The 21840-nt window shown below is 41.3% G+C and overlaps 1 protein-coding gene across 1 annotated transcript in view; it reads right to left on the bottom strand.

Moving 5' to 3' along the window:
- Positions 1-16058: 16058 nt before the first annotated feature.
- Positions 16059-21840, bottom strand: part of LOC147003552 (sulfotransferase 2A2-like) — a 53557-nt gene continuing 47775 nt past the window's right edge. The window contains exon 6 of the mRNA XM_085842205.1: positions 16059-16365. Within this exon, the coding sequence (XP_085698331.1) occupies positions 16337-16365 (29 nt within the window). The 3' untranslated portion in view covers positions 16059-16336. The remainder of the gene's footprint in view (positions 16366-21840) is intronic.

The raw sequence follows: 21840 nt of genomic DNA, 5'->3' as shown, positions 1-21840 counted from the left end.
CATTCAACTGCAGGTCCCTCGGAACCAAGGCACTCTTCTGGCCTCTGTAGGTACTACAAACAGAAAGGTATACACACCAGCACTACCACCACTACTGTTGCTACTACTAGTATTAGTAACACAAGGTTTTAAAAATTCACTCTCACAATTCCACAACAGGATTTATTCTATGACCACATCCATGCACTCAAGATATAGAACAACCGGAACATAAACATCAGTGTTCATATATTATTTAAAAGTTTTGAAAACTTATTCCCATGGGAACATCCCTGGTGGGAATCCAGTCATTTTCTCCTGGAAAACTTTATCAAAGCCTTCAGCTTGGGCTACTATGAAGTGATTCTTCCAGTCCCCAGTTGTGCCTGTAAAATGTGAATAAGATATATAGGTGGATTAATAATTGTTGTAACACTTAACTAGCTCTTCCCATTATATGCTTTTACCTTCTGTTTGATAATGATCACACAGTTAATATGCTACAACCACTCCCGTAGTGACTCATATTACAGGTTTAGAAATCTGGAAGCAGACCTGAGGCACAGTTTCAAGGAAAGAGCCTCCTGGAACCTTGGCATTCCCATAGCTAGAATGCCCCAGATTTCTCTCTGCAATGTTGTGGAGGGTCTTGCATGTTTTCTTACGGTGTTTTACTGGATAAGATTTAGAAGTCTCAGGGTAAGCTTAGCAAAGTATATTTAGAATCTTCATTACAGCCAGGTATATCATTCTACATTGCATATTAGAAGCATGTTGGTGAATTCTTCTGACAAATGGAGATTCCCTACAGATACTTAACAGCCAAGTTACACTCATATGCAAGAATTTACCAAGGTCTAGGAAATAGGAGGGTTGTGGTATTGCATTATTCATGAGAAGATCTGCTAGAGCAGAACGCCCTGGTGGTACTTTTCACAAGGCTCAAAGGAGAAGGACAAATTGTGACTATGTTGTGAAATCCTTACCTATCATTAGCTGATTCTAGACAGGGCTCTTTTATCTTTATTCTAATATTACCTGGTTCCTGTAAGTCTTTGAAGTCATTTCTCTGCTTTGTGCCATGTACTTCAATGTACTTTGCCTGCTGTGACACCCTACTCCTTTCTTTTCTGTATTATATAAGACTGGTGTTCGATTTGTGACAATACATTCAGATTCAGCACACTCTCTCCTCTCTGTGTCTGTCAGTGAATTCTCCCAGACTCCATGCTCACCTGTTGGAACCTTGATTCCCATGGATTGAGGGGGGCCGATTGAGCCCTGTCCTTGGCATTAATAAATCAATCTATCATTTCCTGTAGTAAATTTCTCTCTCTCTCTCTCTCTCTCTCTCTCTCTCTCTCTCTCTCTCTCTCTCTCTCTGAAACAGGGTTTCTCTGGCTGTCATGTAGCTCACTTTGTAGAACAGGCTTGCCTGGAGCTCAGAAATCTGCCTGCCTCTGCCTCCCCAGGGCTGGGATTAAAGACGTGTGCCACCATGCCCTACCGAAAATTTCTTAAGTCCTGAAATCATATATGCAAACTTCACCCTCTGTCTAAATTATGTCCTACCTTTTCCTCTCCCAACCTATATGCTAGACAATCTAACAGCAGCAACACTGGCTTGATCTTTTTATATATACACAGATTATTCCTGCTTCCCATCAAACCTGTTCCTATCATGCTCTCCAACTCAGCAGGATTTATCATCTCAATGATTCAAACAGACTTCAAGTGTTCTGTCTACATCTTAGTATTTACTTATAGAAGTAAATAATTTTAAAGCAACTTTTAACTAATATCTTAAAGTAGTTTCTACTTATGTGTGTGTGTGGTCACATGAGTGCTGCAGATATGCATAGTTATAAGCAGCATTTCAGGTGCCTTGATTTTCTCACCATTTACAGTGAACCCAGTCCCTCCCAGCTGAGGGCATTGAAGGACTCTGTTTCACTCATCCATGGTGTTTGGTGATACATGAAAATCTGTATAATTTCAGCCCCTGTCCTATGTAGCACTGTGTCTTATGAACATATATTGTTTTTCACGACTCCATTCCAGAATGTCTTTTGTTTGAACCTTAGAGATCAATCAACTGCTAACGCTGTGTTGTATCTTCCTTCACTTTACAAGGCTAATATTTTTCATATAATTACATCTTGTTCTTTGTCTCTTTATTAATGATATTGTAACCTTCTCTTCCCATCTTTCCTCCATTTACAGTCTAGCAAGCCCCATCATTGCTTTATTTCCTAGCTGTGACACTGTAATATGTACCATGCATTTATGCTTTTAATATACACACAGAATATGCTTCTAATATATTTGAAAAGAATGTCTTTCTGAAATTACTAAATGGTTCATTTTACAAAGAGTGCCAAATATATAGGACATACTCAGTGTGGGATTTTCAAATAAATTCATGAATACCTGAGAAAGGTATAGTCAGTGTTCCTATTTTGCTGATGAGGAAAAATTAGTCTTTGAGATGTTATCAGTATGACAGTGATGGGTGTGTATTTGAATCTAAAAAGAATGACAATAGAAGTCATTCTTTCCTTTATCATATTACTTTCTTTCTGTATCATCACATAAGATAATTTTAATTCCCCAGAGGTCTATATTAAAGAAAATATAAAGAATTCATAAAAATGTAAATCCTTGATACAGCATATTAAAATAATATACTATAATTGATATGAATGTAAAATGTCATCTAATGAGATGGTACCTATTAATATCCATTGTGCTCTCAGTTTCTTTCTTTTCTTTCTTAGAATACGTTTTCTTGTTTTTGACAGAATGCCTGGATCCTGATAAGCCAAACCTGATAGATACTAGACTACAAGCATCTCAACAAATTCAATATGGATTCCCAATGGAATAAATCAGTCCATCTGAGAAACCACATCTTTGGAGGTACACACATGGAGTTGTAAGTTCACCTATGTGCAAATTCTGTGCACCTGATTGTAATTTTATTTTCTTTCCTTATTTCTAAAAATCTCCGCAAACTTTTATGTGTCAGATGGCAGGATAACCCTAACATGTGGTGGCTTAAATCTCACTGGAAAAGAACTTCCTTATAGTTCTGGAGGCTGCAGATCTCACATCAGAGTATTTTCCAAACCTTTATAGGATTTTCTTTTTGGCCTGAAGATGGCAGGCTTCTTCCTCTGTCCTTGGGTTATCTTCCCTTTTTGACTCTCATTAATGTCTTCTGAAGATACCAGTGAAAATGATCAATGGCCCAACTACTGTGTCCATTAAACATATATTCTGTAGCAATGGGTACAGGGAATTTTGAGTGTTGCCAGAATATGTATCCTATACATATCTTTATTGTGGCATTGTATTTACAAAGTCTTGTCAACCAAACAGTGGATGATTATCTCTCTAGTATGCACTTCCTGCAGAGCCTAAATATTGAATTATAATGACTACAATTGCACGTGGAAAATCATTGCTTGGAGATTAAAACCAGATGCATCTCAACAACTTGAATGATTGAGTCTCTGGGATAAAGCTTACAAAGTAGCTCTGCAGAGGCAATAAAAGATAATATCTTGTGTCTTGAGTTAAGAATAATTAAAGGATATGGGAAAATAGGTCTAGTGAATTCCTCCTGGTTCAGGTAAGTCTAACACTTAATACAGCTTTTTAATGCTTTATGATTTAGGGAATTACGTTATCTAATCGTAAATAATGGAATGTGTTTTAGCATTAACTTTGATTTGCTCATAGTTTGATTATTCAAAACTGGCACCAATGTGATAGAGGAATTGAGAAGACAAATATTATCTTTATATACATTTTACTTTTAAAGATATTTCCAGACATATCCATTTCATCATTCTCTATAATGAATTAGTGAAGCAAATGGGTAATGTATTTGTTGTCCCCCATCATTGACCTGGTTTCCAGAATTACCTGGCTTAAAGATTATAGGTGTCACACTAGTATAAGAAAAAATAATCCCCCAAAATAAAAGCTGTCTTCAAATGCAAAAAAATCATATGCTACATATACTCACTTGGATAATTAAATTTCAAAAGATTAATGAAGTCTTATCAAGTATTTTTGCAGAACTATATTATAATTAGTGTATGTATGTATGTATGTGTGTATGTATGTATGTATGTGAAAGACTCCAAAACTCCCAAAGGGAGGCACTTACTCAAGCCTCGGGTCAGCCGCGCACCCAAGAAGACACTGAGACCAAACTTAAGATGTATAGAGAGTAAGATTTAATACAGCAACGACAAGAAAGCACATAAAAAAAGCACATATACCAGATATCTGGGGTCGAAACTCATGCAGCCAGCAAGGTGCAGAGGAGATTCAGCAACTAGCCCAAATTTTCACAGGCTTTTATAGGAAAAGGGTAAGGGGAAAAGTACAAGTTTTATGTCACCAAGGTGTTCTGCCAAGGGGCTTTACATAACCAAGGGGTCGTGTCCTATATTTTGGCAATGTACTGGATCTATTGGAACATTCCGGGATAGTACCAGGAGGCCCCTATCTCAAAAATGTTCTTGGCATAGTCTTCAGTTAGGAGGGGTAGGACTAGGTTTTTTCCAGGAGACCCCTTATCTAAAAAATGTTCCTGGAGCAGTTTCCAATTGGGAGGGGGTACCTTGGGGTAAAAAGTTCAGGAGTGCTCCGGGAACAGTCTCTGGATGGGAGGGGTAAGAGGACCCTGAACTGAAGAGTTCATGGAGAGTTCAGCTTTCCTTCTTTCATTCCCCCCTTCTTTTAGTAAATAATTCTAATCTTAGAATTTCAGAAGTCTATATTTTTATGCGGAGAATACTGCATTTACTCTATTTTAACATGGGAACAAAAACAGAACAAGAAGCATTAGTAAACAGAACTAGGCAGGGGCCCTTTTAGCGAGGCTTGAGGGTCTGGGCATGATGCAGGTGCACGTAGATCAGATCTCTGGCTGGAACTGGTGAGATGTCCTTGGGGTACTCAGCTCACTCACTGTCTCGGCTGTTGGGATCCCTGGCGCGATGTCGTCCGCGTACTCAGTCCAATCCTTTTCAGTTGTGACCAGACCACCTGCAAGCCTTTTAACTTAGCATACAGATCATTATTAACAACATAGGTTTAAACACATTATTTGAGACTATGATGGGCATAGGAGTTTCATAAAAGATCTTAAAAAGAGTAAAACTGAATCAAGAGATAGGGCATAGGGAAGGAACACCAAGTCTGTGCCAGTCTCCACGATTAATTTTGTCAAGGTCTGTCTTAGAGTTTTAAACTAATTTTTATCTATCCTGAGCTCTGAGGTCTATACACACAATGTAATTTTTATTTGACCTCTAAATGCTTGGCCACACCCTGACTTACCTGGGCAACATTATCTGACACTATTGCTTTTGGCACTCTTGGAAAAATTTTCTTTAATAATCTTCTTGATGACTTATGTGAGCAGTCTCAATTATCCATTTTGAGAACGTCTTTTTCTGCAGATGTCATTTATAAAGCTTGTATCAAAACCACAAATTCAGCTTTCTGGGCTGAAGTCTCTTTAGGGAGGCTGCTGGCCTAGATCACCTGCTTTCTGTCCAGCGCTGCACTGCTGTCCCCGCCTTCCGCTTACCTTTAACCATGAGGCTACTGCCATCCGTGTACCAGTTCAACATATAGGGTAAAAGGCTTAGTCAGATCTGGCAAAGCCAGAGCGGGGGCTGCAAGCAGGGCTGCCTTTATGCTGTCAAAGGCTTTTTGGTGTTCCTCAGTCCAGGTGAATGGGACTTTTTCTTTAGTCCAGAGTCTGCAAAAGCCCACCGTCCCCAGAAACTCACGTACTTGGCGCGGGGTGGTGGGGGTTGGGATCAGCATCACAGTCTTTTTTCTTGGCTTCGGTGAGCCACCGCTTTCCTTCCCGGAGGGTGTACCCTAGGTAGGTCACCTCGGTGCGACATAGCTGGGCTTTCTTAGCCGATACCCGGTACCCCAACTCACCCAGTTCATTCAGGAGCTTCTAGGAGGGCCAGAATTTTTTCTTTGTCTTTGATGTCTCTGCCTTCAGCCAACCGCAGGGCTTGGGTTAGCGCCAAGAGTTCAGCCTTCTGAGCCGAAGTTCCTTCTGCCAGAATGTCAGTGATGAGTAGGTGAAGACTCAGCAGGTTAGCAGGGGAAGCAAAGGTCACTTGTTCTGTCAACAAAAAGCTCTAATAATGTGTCCATCAGTCAGGGAAACAATTGGATCATGTGTCCCTGACCAAAAGCCATTATGTGCAGACAAGCAGGCCATCTCTCAGTCACATTTAGGAGTCCCAAAGTTGGGGACAACATTAGGGCAGTCTCAATAGCATCTAAGGCCATCCAAGGTTGTTCTTTATTTCTTATACGAAAGGCTGTTTATCTTTTTAATTCAGCAAAACCTGGAATCCACAGTTTGCAAAGACCTGTAGTGTCCAGGGACCTTTTAAACTTGCTTTGCATTGGTCAGTGGAGGAATATGAAAACACAGTCTCTTTTTAGCTGCTTCAACAGGTAGGCTACCGGTCTCTTTTAAGGACTCAGCTTCTGTGTTAGCACCCCTTCTGCTATCTCTTTATTTTTAGCCATGAACAGGTGAAGGGTTTGGTCATGAGGGGGGCTCCTCTTCTTTTTGTTAGGACAGTAAACACTTTGATCTTTAGCCAAAGGCTTGCTTTTGTTGCCAGGTACTAAGTTTTCTAGTCTCCCTGACTTTTGTGACCAGCATTTCATTTCTCTTATCTTTTTTTGAAAATTTTCTGGCTCCTTATTTCTTACAGATCATCTCTAAGTGCTAGTATTATTAGCAAGTGTCACTTTGCTAGGTTCTAGTCTTTGTCATTTATTTCTCTTTGCTCCTATTTCTTAACTGCAATGGAGATCTCATATAATGTCTCTCTTTCTATCTATATATATCTCTTTCTTGTCTTTGCTTACTTTGAATGTTATCTAATTATTACATCTATATTCTGTCACTTAACTTTTTTCATAGTTTACCTCTTTTTACTGTTAGGTCAGATTGTCGGGGCATTAGTCCCACAGAGACGAGACCTCATCAGAGCCTGGCAGTTAGACCCATAGGTGCTCCTTACCTTGTATGTCTCCCTCACCGGAGCCCAGAACAGACTTACTGCCAGCAACTCAGGGCAGTGCCTGAGAAGAGAAAACACATGGGGCAGAGAAGGGGGTGCAGCTCTTACATCTGGCTGCACAAGACCACTGATATTTCAAAATGAACGCAATTTTTTCTCTGTTAACAAGAGACAGAATACAGGGGACAGGAGAATGAGCCTTTCTCCCACCCAGGAGGCAGGCAAAGGCTGAAAACAGATCCTTTGATGTGAAGAGCCCAGCGCCGAGTCTCCGCTGCGCGCCGGAATGCGGTGTAAACTCCTGGGAGTGGCAAACAAACGCTGGCAGGCAGAGGCAGCAATTTAACTATTTAACTACCTGATAGATACCTGGTGCTCTCTGCACTGTCTTTAGGGAGGGAGCACGCAGCCGGCCGGCACAAGGGAGTGCGGGTAGACTCTGGGGGGGGGACCAAAAGAGGGATGCTGTAGTCGGCCCCTCCCCAGCTGTGGCAGGCTTCACGGCCACTCCGGGACCGGCAGGCGGCCGCACTCACCACCAGCATAACTGCGCCGCCAAAGCCGGCTCTGCATCTAGGTTCTCTTTTGAACAGCCTGGGGCTCCCCAGCCGAGTGCGGACCTTGCGCTGCCTTTGTCGGCCGGTGGCAGCTGGTCTCGCCCCACGATGGCCCCGCAGCAAGGCCGGCCGGCGCTGCCCGCCCGCTGCGAGCAGCTGGCACTGCCTCGCCAAGAGCGCGGTGGGCAGGACCGGCCTGGTGGTTCTTTTTTCCTTTTTTTTTTTTCCTTTTTAAAACCATTGCTGACAAATTCTGTCCTGACATCAGTCCAAGTCTACAGTCGACAAAAGGTTAACACACACACACACACACCCAGTCTGTCATGTGGCCACAAACAAGCACACTCATCCACGCCTGGACTTACACAACCAGCCAAATGCTATTTTCTGACGGGGTCGGATTCTACATCGACTCCTTTTCCTGATAGGGGTGGGATTCCACATTCACTCCCGCTCTGGCAGAGAGAACACTCTCTCTCTCCTTCACTCTGCCAGGCAACAGCCAGGTCTTTTTGACTGTTCTGTACCCTGGGCACTCCTTCCAGGGTCTCCCTTGGAACATCTTTTTGGGGTGCAGACTGCGAGGCCATAGACAGTCGTCCTCTCACAGCCACTAGGGTCCTCACAGTCCACAGTGGCAGCTGCCAGAATAAACCCACAATCTCAGAATACACAAATGCAGCAGTTCCACACCTACACACCCAGCAGACTGTCCCATTTCTAGAATAATAGCAAACAACAAGAGCAGACACAAGACTTGAGACAAAAAGAAAAAACCAAAGCACGAGGTGGGACTCGAACCCACGATCTCGCAACCCGAGGCACGAGGTGGGACTCGAACCCACGATCTCGCAACCTGAAGCACGAGGTGGGACTCGAACCCACGATCTCGCACGGGGTCCACTAAGTGTCCTTAGTCCTCCCCTTGTCCTCCTGGGACGTCTCCCAGGGCGCACAGACGGTGGACACCTGGACACGTCTGTCTATCCACACCCTGCGCTCCTACCCGGAGCGCGGTCTCACTGTGCACATTGCACACTGAGCGTCTGCAAAACCGAAACTGCGATCGCACCAGATACAGAATAGCCTACCTGGCCTCTCAGAAACTAACAGAACACAGACACCAGACCAAAGCAGAACAGTAAATCTTACTTCTGAGTGGGTCCAGGACTTCTGGGTAGTCGCGCTGATTCCCGGCCAACGCACCAAATGAAAGACTCCAAAACTCCCAAAGGGAGGCACTTACTCAAGCCTCGGGTCAGCCGCACACCCAAGAAGACACTGAGACCGAACTTAAGATGTATAGAGAGTAAGATTTAATACAGCAACGACAAGAAAGCACATAAAAAAAGCACATATACCAGATATCTGGGGTCGAAACTCATGCAGCCAGCAAGGTGCAGAGGAGATTCGGCAACTAGCCCAAATTTTCACAGGCTTTTATAGGAAAAGGGTAAGGGGAAAAGTACAAGTTTTATGTCACCAAGGTGTTCTGCCAAGGGGCTTTACATAACCAAGGGGTCGTGTCCTATATTTTGGCAATGTACTCGATCTATTGGAACATTCCGGGATAGTACCAGGAGGCCCCTATCTCAAAAATGTTCTTGGCATAGTCTTCAGTTAGGAGGGGTAGGACTAGGTTTTTTCCAGGAGACCCCTTATCTAAAGAATGTTCCTGGAGCAGTTTCCAATTGGGAGGGGGTACCTTGGGGTAAAAAGTTCAGGAGTGCTCCGGGAACAGTCTCTGGATGGGAGGGGTAAGAGGACCCTGAACTGAAGAGTTCATGGAGAGTTCAGCTTTCCTTCTTTCATATGTATGTATGTATGTGTTCCTGTTATCATCTGTGCTGCATGACAAATAGTATTTCTATTCAGAAGAGATTAAATCCAAGTGTGGTCTCATCCTAAAAGAATCTTCCTGGAAAAGCAGAAACAACAGTTTTCTTCATGGAATTTTGTCTTAAAATCCATTCCATCTGTTCTGATTTGTCTCTGCTAAAGCTTTTACTTGTCAGTTTCCTTATCCCTTTGCTGTTGACAGAGCTACTTCATTCCTTTAGGTATGTAATAACAGACTTTTATTTTCTTACAATGTTTTAACGCTGCCAAATTCTCATTCATTATAGGAAATCAAGAAACAGACTACTTTGCTTTGGTGAGACATTCATTTCTAGTACAGAGAAATATGTCTCCACAGAGTCTGGAGTGCAGGAGTCTGAGGGAAGCTGGCAAGAACACTTTATTCTTTCATATGCCTTGTTCTTTAGTGTATAGATTTCCATTTTCTTTTAGTGAGTGGTGACATATCTTTATGTTTAAATCTCAGTCAAAATTTCCTATTATTTGGATAGTATGAGTACTGGATTAAATACAATCTGGCAACTACTTAGACTTCATTTTTTTCTACAAAAACTCTTGATATCCCTATATTGTTAGTTTCCAAATCTCACACTCCAAAGCAGTCAATGGAAGGTAAAGGCTGAAACATTTTAAGTATGGATAAAGAAAATTAAACTCATAAATTTTACTTCATTCATTTATATCCATGTTTTTATTTAGTGTTAAATATCTAATGACTGACACCTTCTTTCTTTTACTCTAAGTTCCATCTCACCTATCATTATCTAATTATGTCTGGGTGAGGCACAAGGTCTGATTCATTCTGGCAAAGTCACTCCAGAACTGTACAGCTATAAAGCCACACACACAAACAATCTGCTCCCAGCATAGAAAGGAGTTGGCACATAAATAAAGAGGATTGAAATTCCCCTTCCAGGAGAGATTATTCCAAAGAAGAGAGGGGTCATGAACCTAAAGTAATCTAAATAGGTTGGCAAATAACATCAGAATTTAACACTAGAAAAAAATTTTGTAACTATTGGACTTGGCTTCCACTGGACAGCAATCTTGACCTGGTCAACATCTTTTCCAACTGTTAATGTAATTTTTGTTATCTCATGGTTATCATCTTAGATATATCTTTGGTCTAATGCATTACACTTTTTTATTTTATATTTTAGAGATGAGGAATATGATACAGGGAACTTTACAAAATGCCTCTTAGAACACTGACTACTTTCCCATTTTTTTCATTGAAGTTATTGGACATGACCATCTCCAATCCCAAGTTCATTACCCAGAATAAATCAGCTTTGCAGAGTATTTGAAGCCCATATCTTCTCCATAAAATCATTCCCTGTAGTGATGCTGTGAGAAGCTATCAGTGATGGGCAGTGACTTTCAGTACATTCCCAACAACTACTTAGAGCTTTATTGCCACAACAAGCCCTTCACATGTTCTGACATATTCTGAAGCTAGATGATCTCTTTACCTTTTCTCATGAGCTTCAAGCCATTAGTAATCTGATCTTCCTTAACGAGACTAAAATTGGACATGTTGTTTTCTTTTATGGCTTGGAAAGAGCTGTACTTGAGGATGAGATCCAGCTCATCTGGCCCTAATTTTTTTCCTAGAAAGTCAAAGATCTTCTTTATGGTTCCCTTTGTATACTAAAAGAAGAACAAACTGAAATGAGGGCAATAAACAGAGAGCACTGAGAGAAAAGATTAAAAAATGGGATCTGTGGATGGAGATGATCAAAGTGTTGTGAAAGGGCATCATCAAATGAGAGAGCATGAATAGGATTTAGGCAATAAAAGAAATGGAACAAAGGGAGGAAGGAATCACACACAACATTTATATATTGAGTGTGCTTGCAATGTGGCTCATCTATGGTGTCTAAAAGACAGAGGCTGGGGATTCTTTTTAGGGAGGAGAAAATGTAAGAGAGAGATTCTCATAGAACCAAGGTTAAATTTAAACTTGCTTTTTAGAGGATCATGACCTTGAATTTCAGACCTTCCTTGGTCCATCTCTATAGTGCTAAGGTCAAAGGTGTGTGCTGATACACCCACACAGTATACTGAGATTTTTTTCTTAATACAGGGCCTCACTATGGAGTTTTTTCTTGTGTGTTGGAAGTTGCTGTGGCGATTAGTATATGTCAAGCTCACACAGATCAGAAATCCATCTATCTGGCTTTTTCCTTCCAAGTTCTGGAACTGAAAGTATGTACAACCATAACTATCCTGCCCTGGGACATTTAAAGAAACTTATAGAAATGCTGCTAGACAATGATCAAGGCAAATGAAGACATGTGCACAAAATCCTCAGCAGATATTAATGTTAGTGCCAGATAATACTGTTTGCTTAGGCTAACTGAAAACAATCCAGATTTTATGACAGTTTCATGGAAATGTTCTCAATATTTATTACTTGAGGGTACTTCTGAGAGATTTTGTTTTTAGTAAGCATCTCAGGTTGGGGCTCATGTCCTTATCACATTCCCAATTTTTCTGTCTCAGATCTCTAACTGTTGCAATGATGTCAGTGTACTACCACAATTAATTTTATCTTCTGATATAATCATTACAAGGTAAAATCTTAGAACACCAAAAATTGTGCTTTCAATCCTAGCTCTCCCCCTGGGGACATGAGGTTTTATTGATTTAAAACTTTTTTTTTACATATTTATCAGAGTTCTGCTTAATATTTCATACAAATGTAAACAATCATGATAATAACTGAAAAGAATGTGTTAATGGTCAGATAGAAGACTTATTGGAATGTGCAGTAGTGTGTAGCAGACAGCTAAGTAGTGATCCTTTCTTTGGGAAACTGAACTTAATGATGATTAAGTAAAAGATTCTATGTATCGAAAAAAGAGTGTAATGAAACTTTTTTAATTATTTAAGTTTATTTATTTTGTACACTCTATATTTTATTCCCCTATATCCTGATCCACCCTATGACTGTTCCACATTGCATACCTCCTCCCCACCACGGTATCTCTATGGGGGTGTCCTCCCCAACCCAGCTGACGTCTAATCTTCCTGTGTCCTTCTGTCTCCGAATGGTTATGTGCATCATTTTTGAATGAACACTGACCCAGAAATTCTCTATTGTATATGTGTTGAGGGCCTCATATCAGCTGGTGTATGCTGTCTTTTTGGTGGTCCACTGTTTGAAAGATCTCAGGGGTCCAGATTAATCGAGACTCTTTGTCCTCCTAAAGGATCACCCTTCTCCTTTCAACGTACTCTAATTAAAAAACAAGTGTCAGCTGCTTCTGTCCACTGGGTGGGTGCAAACATTTGCCTCTGATTCTTTCATCTGCTTACTGGGTTTTTCAGAGGGCATTCATTATAGGTCCCTTTTTGTAAGCTATCCATAGACTCAGAAATAGTGTCAGACCTTGTGACCTCCCCTTGAACTGGACCCCACTTTGGGTCTTTTGCTGGACCTTCTTTTCCTCATGTTCCTCTCCATTTCCAACCAACCCTGTCATTCTTTTAGACAGGAACAATTATGGGTTAAACTTATGACTGTGGGATGGGCTCACTCTCCTTCAATTGATGCCCTGTCTTCCTGCAGGAGATTGAGGTAGGGTCTATAACATCCTGCTCCCTAATGCATGGAAATTCATCTAAGTTCTCTACCTTTGAGTCCTGAGAATCTTTAACTTCCCAGGTCTCTGGTGCATTCTGGAGGGTCCCCCGAACCTCCTAATTTCAGAGGATGCCTGATTCCATTCGTTCTGCTGGCCATCAGAGTTTCAGTCCTTTTCCTTCACCCAATACTGTATCAGGTTCACCTCTCCGTTCCCCCATACACTTTCCCTCCCAGGGTCCTCCCTTCTGCTTCCTCAGAGATAAACACTTCGAGGTCAAATTTAATTTTGAATAATTGCATCTTTCAGTTTTTGTCTGGTTGCAATTTTTCTTTTTATTAATAAATATTTTTCTCCATCCCTAGAGGGGAGCAGGTAGGTTGAGAGCAGATCTTTGGCTTTCTAGATCCCATGCCCAATTTTCATCTTATTTATTGTAGTTGTTGTTTTAATAGGTTCTTGTACTTAACTGAGTGATAACGGTAAGCTCACCTTTTTCATGTCTTCATAGTATAGTACCAAGAAGTTGTCCCATTCTCTCATGGACAGCCAGCCACGGACATGCTCAAACCATCATCCATATATGACTGTGTGCAGGGAGAAGTGGAGTGTCAGTTACAAAGCACTAACACAGGGTCTGCTTGACTTTCTTCATTTTCTGAAAGCAGCAGCAGAAAGCTTCACTAAGAAAAATCTAACTAGTCTGTATTTATAGCATTAAACATGATTTTTGAGGTTAACACAGATATAGAGAACTGATAAAATCAAGTTCATTATCAAACTCATTACCACACAGCTTTACCATTGATGCCAAGAGGAGATATTCTACTGCCAAGGTGCAAGGACAGAGGTGTGTGCTGGGGGAAATGTATCACACCAATACAGAAATTTAGAGGTGATTTCTGTAATTTCCTGCCTCCTGGTGAGGTGTATGAAGACAACACAACAATTTGATAACAGAGATGGGAGAACAGTATTTTATATGGTGTTGGAAAGAAAGATTCCCATCAGTACAGCAACCTACTGGCAGAAATCTAATAGATGTATGATTCAAAGCTATATGACATAATTAATAATCATCTCAACAAATTTAGTTAAGGGGATCAGGCACCTTTGAGTGTGTGTGTGTGTGTGTGTGTGTGTGTGTGTGTGTGTGTGTGTGTGTGTGTAAGATATAGAGAGAGATAGGGAGAGAGGGGGGAGAGACAGAGAGAGAGAGAGAGAGAGAGAGAGAGAGAGAGAGAGAGAGAGAGAATGTTTGTGAGGTTTTAGAGTATATAAGAGACCTATATAAGGCACTGCCAAGTGGGGAAGACAAGAGGCAGGAATTTCAACAGAATCTCTCAACGCAGCATAACTGTGTCTACAATTCCCTTTGGGAGTATATAGGGCTATCCTTTCCATTTCTCAATTTTCAATTTTCAGTCCCTGATTTTTCACATAGTGCTCTTTTCCTGAGTTGAAGTCACATGCTGCAATATAGATGTGCAAGTCAGAGGTGCTCAGTAGTGCAATAATGACACAATTGTTATGGGGTTACTTAAATGATTTCTGATTGGATTTGAGGCTTGACCCTTGAGATGGAACTCATGCCTGGTACTATAATCCTGGTCATGAACCCATGGTTGATGATGTCAGAGTTCCAAATGAGCGTTCCTACTGTCAATTTACTAAATGGTCATATTGTCAAACTACAGTCTAAATATTTGTATTTATACCCATGGATTTGTGCTGTTCTATATCTTTGTTAGAGATTAATTTTGCAACTATCTCTGGTTAATGTAGAGACTCAGAAGTGATCAAAATGTGCAGCATAATTGTGAGTGTTCAGTCATTGATATATCATTCCTTACCCAAGGCTCAGGAAATACCATGGAACAGGAAGTAGAAAGTAAAAGCTAGAGAATGTGGTGGAATGCTTTGAAATTTTCCTATGTAAATATTGTCCTTTGAACATAAATTAGCTGTTATGCAAATGTGCTCATATCACCAATGGTTGCCTAAAGAAAAACTGCATAACATAAAGCTGGTTAATATTCCAGGATGCATGGGAGAGGGTCTCCTGAATCTGTACTCCTCACTGAGGATCTATTTGCAGTTGATGACTGCTAGATGAGAAAGACTTCCACACCCTTTTCATATAGGACCACTGTTATGGTTCTAGTGCCCACATGGACGGCCCCACATCCATGCACATATGAACATCACAAATTAGCATTAGTGGGTTGTATTGTTTTGAAAATAATTAAGTTCCACTATGGACATATTATGCGATGTATAGTGTGTTGGAATACATACTGGCAAATCTGGCAGAATATGATATAACATATTCATTTTTTATCTTTTGAAGAATAGAAATTTTATGTAAAAAATCACAAAAAAATTTGAAAACTAAATCAAGCACAAACAAAGGACATAGGAAAATCTAATGCTTGTCTAAATAAAATTCTAAAAGCAGATAATTCAGGATGAAGAAGCAAATATATGATGCCAATTTACTTTACTTTTGAAGGATACCAGTTCCAATATTTAAGACATATTTATTCCAAGGATGAGTTTTTAAATCTTTTTCAGAAACCACCTCATGATGAATTTTCATGATAGTTTAGTTCGTCTCTCATCCACTATCAGAAAAGTGTATCCATGTAGTAAACAGAGATTAAGTCACAGACCCATAGCTCCTATTGGTGCAGACAATATGAGACTTTGGAGTGGTGAGCAGTAAACTTGGCTTCTATATTAAACCTTTTGCTCCAATGTTTAGGTATCATATTGGATGTGGATGTGACATATTATAGAGGCAGAGGTGGTGGATGACTTGACTAAAACAGTGTTTTATGAACACTTCATGGCAGTTGGACATATGTACTCAGCAGTTGTGACAGTATGTGCAAGAGCTGTGTAAGCTCAAGAGAGACTGAGTTCCTGCATGGACCAAGAGGTTGGTCATGATGTGCCAACTATGAGGAACCAGTAGTGATTGATGGCTTCCTGAAGAGAGTCAGTTTATTTATGAGTGTTTATCCAACTACAGTGAATATTCATACACCCAAAAATGTATAGGCAGAATTAATTGCAATGGATGGTTTTAAAAAGCAATAGGACTGGAGAGATGGCTCAGGATTTTAGAACACTTGCTGCTCCCACTGAAGATGTTGGTTCAGTTCCTAGTACCAACATGGTAACTCATTATCTTCTGTAACTTCAGTTCTAGAAGATAATTTATGCTTCTGGCCATCGTGGGTAATGCTCTCATTATGGTTCACATACATACATGCAGATAAAAGACACCTAGAAATAAAATAAAAGTAAATCTTAAAAAGATAATATACAAAGTTGAATGCTTATGGAATTAGAACAGTATAAGGGAGGAATCAGGAAAGGGAATGAATGTGATAAAAATACAATTTATGGGATTATCAAAGAGTTAAAAATATATTTAAAAAACTTTTATACAAAGATCACAGAGATACTGAGTTAACTCAAAGAACATTAGTCTTGTAACCCTTGAGAAGGAAGATCAATGAAAAGAAAACCTCATTTTTCAACTGTATACACGGAGATTCAGAGAAAATAGTAAGCCCTAGAATGTTGAAGTTAAAGAAATCATTTATAAAGATTTATTTTATTTTTTATTTCTGTATACGACTATGTTATGTTTGTGAGATTGCATGTATGTATGTTTTTATTTGCAAAAGAGAGAAGAGGATGTCAGTTACTCTGAATCTGGAGTTATAGAAAATCATCACCTACTCAGGATGTGAGTGTGGGGAACCCGACTCTACTCCTCTAAAAATGCAGCAAGTGCTATAAATCACTGACCTTCTGTCCAGCTCTTAATGGTATCATTTTAAAAAGAAAGATATGAGCAACTTTACTGAACAGAAAAGTAGAAATTAGCAAAAATTCAAAATTGTAAATGAAATGAATAGATTTTTTTTTTTTGAGACAGGGTTTCTCTGTATAGCCCTGGCTGTCCTGGAGCTCACTTTGTAGACCAGGCTGGCCTCGAACTCAGAAATCCGCCTGCCTCCGCCTCCCGGGTGCTGGGATTAAAGGCGTGCACCACCATGCCCGGCTTAGATTTTTAAAAGAGAATGAAGCAATTGTTTTATGGCTCAATGTATAAAAGTGTTTATCATATAAGCCTTATGATCACTTCTCATTTTCTGTAACCTGAATAAATCAGAAGGAAATAATTGACTCCACAAAGTTGCCCACAGATCATCACTGATGTTCTGTGACATGTGTGTATCCACAGAGACACTATGCACACATACAACCCAGATAATAATAAAGAAAATACCATTAAAGGAAAAAAGAAATAGGAAACTGGACAAAATCTATAAATACCCCGGAAGACAGTCCTAATGAGGAATCATGTAGATATAATTGGCATGTGTGTATGTATGTAAACATTGTCTTGATTATTAATTGATGATATAGAAGGATAATGTATATTGTGAGCAGCATCATTCCTTACTTAGTGGGATCCTGAGAAGTATAGATGGAGGAAAATCCAAATGAAGGCCAAAAGGCCATGGCCTATATATTTATTCTCTTCTTGTTCATGACTGTGTAAACAAAGAAAGTACATTGAAATCACTGAGAGATCTGTTAAGCCATATATAAAGGAGGGCATCTCAGAAAAAGAGAGGATAGGTGTCCGCCTGGCCCGGGAGGACTTTGCCTGAGCATCAGTGGGAGATATCTTGGCTCCGGGACTCACTAAAAGTAGTCTGCACAGGTGAGACTGTGGACTACAGAAGCTAACAGTTTCTGGTACAGGCAGGACCCACAGAGCTTCTGAGCCACCCCCTTTTCAGGCTCCAGACATCCGGGCACCTTCCCTGCCAGAGGATAGGTGTCCGCCCTGCCAGGGAGGGCTTTGCAGGAGCACCTGGGGGAGCCATCTTGGTTCCTGGATCCCTCTGAGACTAGTCTGTGCAGGTGAGAGTGTGGACTACAGAAGCTAACAGCTTCTGAGACAGGCCGAAGCAACACAGCTTCTGACACAGGTCCTGTTTTGGGCCTTCATCCTCGGCCAGGAGACAGGTCCAAACACCAGATATCTGTGCACCTTCCCTGTAAGAGGAGAGCTTGCCTGCAGACCATTGAAACTCAGACAAGAGCTAGTCTCCCAGGTCTGCTGATAGAGGCTAAAAATCATGAGGGGAATAATCTCTAACCTGAGACAACTATAACAACTAACTCCAGAGATTACCAGATGGCGAAAGGTAAACGTAAGAATCTTACTAACAGAAACCAAGATCACTCACCATCATTAGAACCCAGCACTCCCACCTTGCCCAGTCCAGAGCACCCCAACACATCTGAAAAGCTAGACCCAGATTTAAAAACAAATCTTATAAAATTTTTAAGCATTTTAAGTTTATTATAAAAAAAACTTCAAACAGAGAAATGGATACAGAAAACGTGGAACATTTACAGAATAGAGTGCTATGCAGCTATTAAAGCAATGAGTTTATGAAGTTCTTAGATAAATGGATTGATCTGGAGGTTGTCATACCAAGTGAGGTAACCCAATCACAAAAGATCACACATGATATGCACTCACTGATAAGTGGATAATACCCATAAGTTTAGAATCCTTCTTAGAAGGGGAACAACATAACCATGGAAGGAGTTATAGAGGCAAAGTTCAGAGCAGAGCCTGAAGGAACAACAATCTAGAGACTGCCTCACTTGCAGATCCATCCCATGAACAACCATCAAACCCAGACAATGTGGTAGATGCCAACAAGAGCTTGCTGTCAGGAGCCTGATAGAGCTGTCTCCTGAGGGGCTTTTCTAGTTCCTGGCAAATACAGAAGTGGATGCTCACAATCATCCATTGGATGGAGCAGAATGTCCCTAATGAAGGAACTAGAGAAAGTACCCAGGGAGCTTAAGGGGTTTGAAGCCCCATAAGTGGATCATCAATATGAACTAACCAGTACCCCAAGAGCTCCTTGGAACTAAACCCCCAATCAAAGAAAACACATGGTAGGCCTCAGGAACAGTGGGAGCCATCTTGGTTCTGCACAGGTGAGAGTGTGCACACAGAAGCAGACAGCTTCTGGGTCAGGTGTGAGCCACAGAGCTTCTGAGGCAGCGCCCTTTTTGGGCTCCAGACATCCGACCACCTGCCTGGCCAGAGAACAGGTGTCCACCCGGCCCGGAAGGTTTTTGCCTCAGGAATGGCGGGAGCCATCTTGGTTCCGGGACTCCGCCGAAAAGTAGTCTGCACAGGTGAGAGTGTGCACACTGAAGTAGACAGCTTCTGGGTCAGGTGTGAGCCACAGAGCTTCTGAGGCAGCGCCCTTTTCGGGCTCCTGACATCCGACCATCTTCTGCTCCACTGCAGCACTGGGGTTCCTGGCCCGGGGAGTCTCCGGACACCCACAAGGACCCACACAGGATCCTCCACGGGATCCTAAGACCTCTGGTGAGTGGAACACAGTGTCTGCTCCAATCCAATTGCGCAGAACCTGAGACTGCATTAACTAGGGAGGCATATAACCCGGCCTGATTAGGGGCACAAGTTACCTGGGTTCCTTGTGTGCTGAGTTTCTGGACACCCTCAAGTTCCTCACAGGACCCTCCATGGGATCTTAAGACCTCTGGTGAGTGGAACACAACTTCTGCCAGGAAGCAGGTTCGAACACCAGATATCTGGGCACCTTCCCTGCAAGAGGAGAGCTTGCCTGCAGAGAGTACTCTGACCACTGAAACTAAGGATAGAGCTAATTGCCCAGCTCTGCTGATAGAGGCTAACATAATGACCTGAGGAACAAGCTCTAACCAGAGACAACTATAACAACTAGCTCCAAAGAATTACAGATGGCGAATGGCAAAGGTAAGAATCCTACTAACAGAAATCAAGAACACTCACCATCATCAGAACCCAGCGCTCCCATCCCATCTAGTCCTGGGCACCCCAACACAACCGAAAATCTAGACCCGGATTTAAAAGCATATCTCATGGTAGAGGACATCAAGAAGGACTTTAATAACTCACTTAAAGAAATACAGTAGAACACTGCTAAAGTTACAAGTCCTTAAAGAAAAACAGGAAAACACAACCGAACAGGTGATGAAAATGAACAAAACCATACTAGACCTAAAAAGGGAAGTAGACACAATAAGGAAAACCCAAAATGAGGCAACGCTGTAGATAGAAACCCTAGGAAAGAAATCTGGAACCATAGATACGAGCATCAGCAACAGAATACAAGAGATGGAAGAGAGAATTTCAGGTGCAGAAGATTCCATAGAGAACATCGGCACAACAATCAAAGAAAATACAAAACGCAAAAGCATCCTAACTCAAAACATCCAGGAAATACAGGACACAATGAGAAGACCAAACCTATGGATAATAGGAGTTGATGAGAATGAAGATTTGCAACTTAAAGGGCCAGCGAATATCTTCAACAAAATTATAGAAGAAAACTTCCCAAACCTAAAGAAAGAGATGCCCATGAACATACAAGAAGGCTACAGAACTCCAAATAGACGGGACAAGAAAAGAAATTCCTTCTGACACATAATAATCAAAACAACAAATGCACTAAATAAAGATAGAATATTAAAAGCAGTAAGGGAGTGTTGCCTCCCTTCCCCCAGCCTGGAACTTGCTTGCTCAAGGGTGGAGCTACCGGCTCATTCGTCCTGCCACGCCTACTGCTGGAACCTGCCTTTGCCGCCTGGAGGCACACAGGTGTTCGTCCTGCTACTGGACCCTGAGTTACTTGGCAGGATATTGGGTTCCCTCCCCCTTCCTTTATAACTGAGTGTCTGAAAATAGTAAAATTGAGCCTTGATCAGAACGTTGTTGTCTTGGCTCCATTGTTTCTTCCGCCCCGTCTAGATTCCTCTCTTTTCAGTTCGAACTGCCATTCTCAGTTGAACCGTTCGTGTTGTGGACTGCGGGCAGGCCGCAACAAGGGAGAAAGGTCAAGTAACATATAAAGGCAGGCCTTTAAGAAAGCTAAAAACTCCTGTACAAGAACTTCTGGGATGTATGACCATCTGTGTTCTCAACCTCTACTACAGAGTTCAGGGAGTCTTATGAAAGAATTGTGGGTAAGATTGAAGGAGCTGGAAGTGTCAAGATCATCAGAAGAAAACCTGCAGAGCCAATTAACCTGGGTCTATGGGGGCTCCCAGAGACTGAACCACCAACAAAAGAGTATGCACTGATTGGATCTAGGCTGCCTGTACATATGTAACAAGTATGCATCTTAGTCTTCATGTGTGTCTCATGAAGACTAATTGAACCAGGGGCTGTCTCTGACTATGACTCTGTTGCCTCCTTTTGTATCCCTTTCCCACAGTTGGGCTGCCCTGTCTGGCCTCAGTGGGAGTGGTTGTACTTAGTTCTATGCGATTTGATGCACCAGGTGGGTTTGTCCCTGAGTGGGTGAATGCCAGGGAACCCCCTTCCTTGAGGAGAGGGGACAGAATGAGGAAGTTGTAAGTGTGCAGCTGGGAGGAGAGTAGCGAGGTGGCTGCAAGCAGGATGTAAATAGAATAAAACAAATGAAAACATTAAGAATATATATATTTCCTTGCAAATAATGAAGCTGGTATTCATGTAAAGTATGATAAATGCACAAATACTGAGTAATTCTTGTGCAATTTCCATAGTGTCACACTTAGAAAATTTTTCATGTCCAATCTCATTCAATAAAACTACAAATAAATGACCTATTTAAATGAAAATAAAATGTTTTAAAGCTGGAATTCTATAAAGTGAATTGG

The sequence above is a fragment of the Mus caroli genome, unplaced genomic scaffold (assembly GCF_978045245.1).
Source record: "Mus caroli unplaced genomic scaffold, Mus_caroli_1 scaffold_8, whole genome shotgun sequence".
NCBI classification, from domain to species: Eukaryota; Metazoa; Chordata; class Mammalia; order Rodentia; family Muridae; genus Mus; species Mus caroli.
This window is presented reverse-complemented; position numbering and strand designations above follow the sequence as displayed.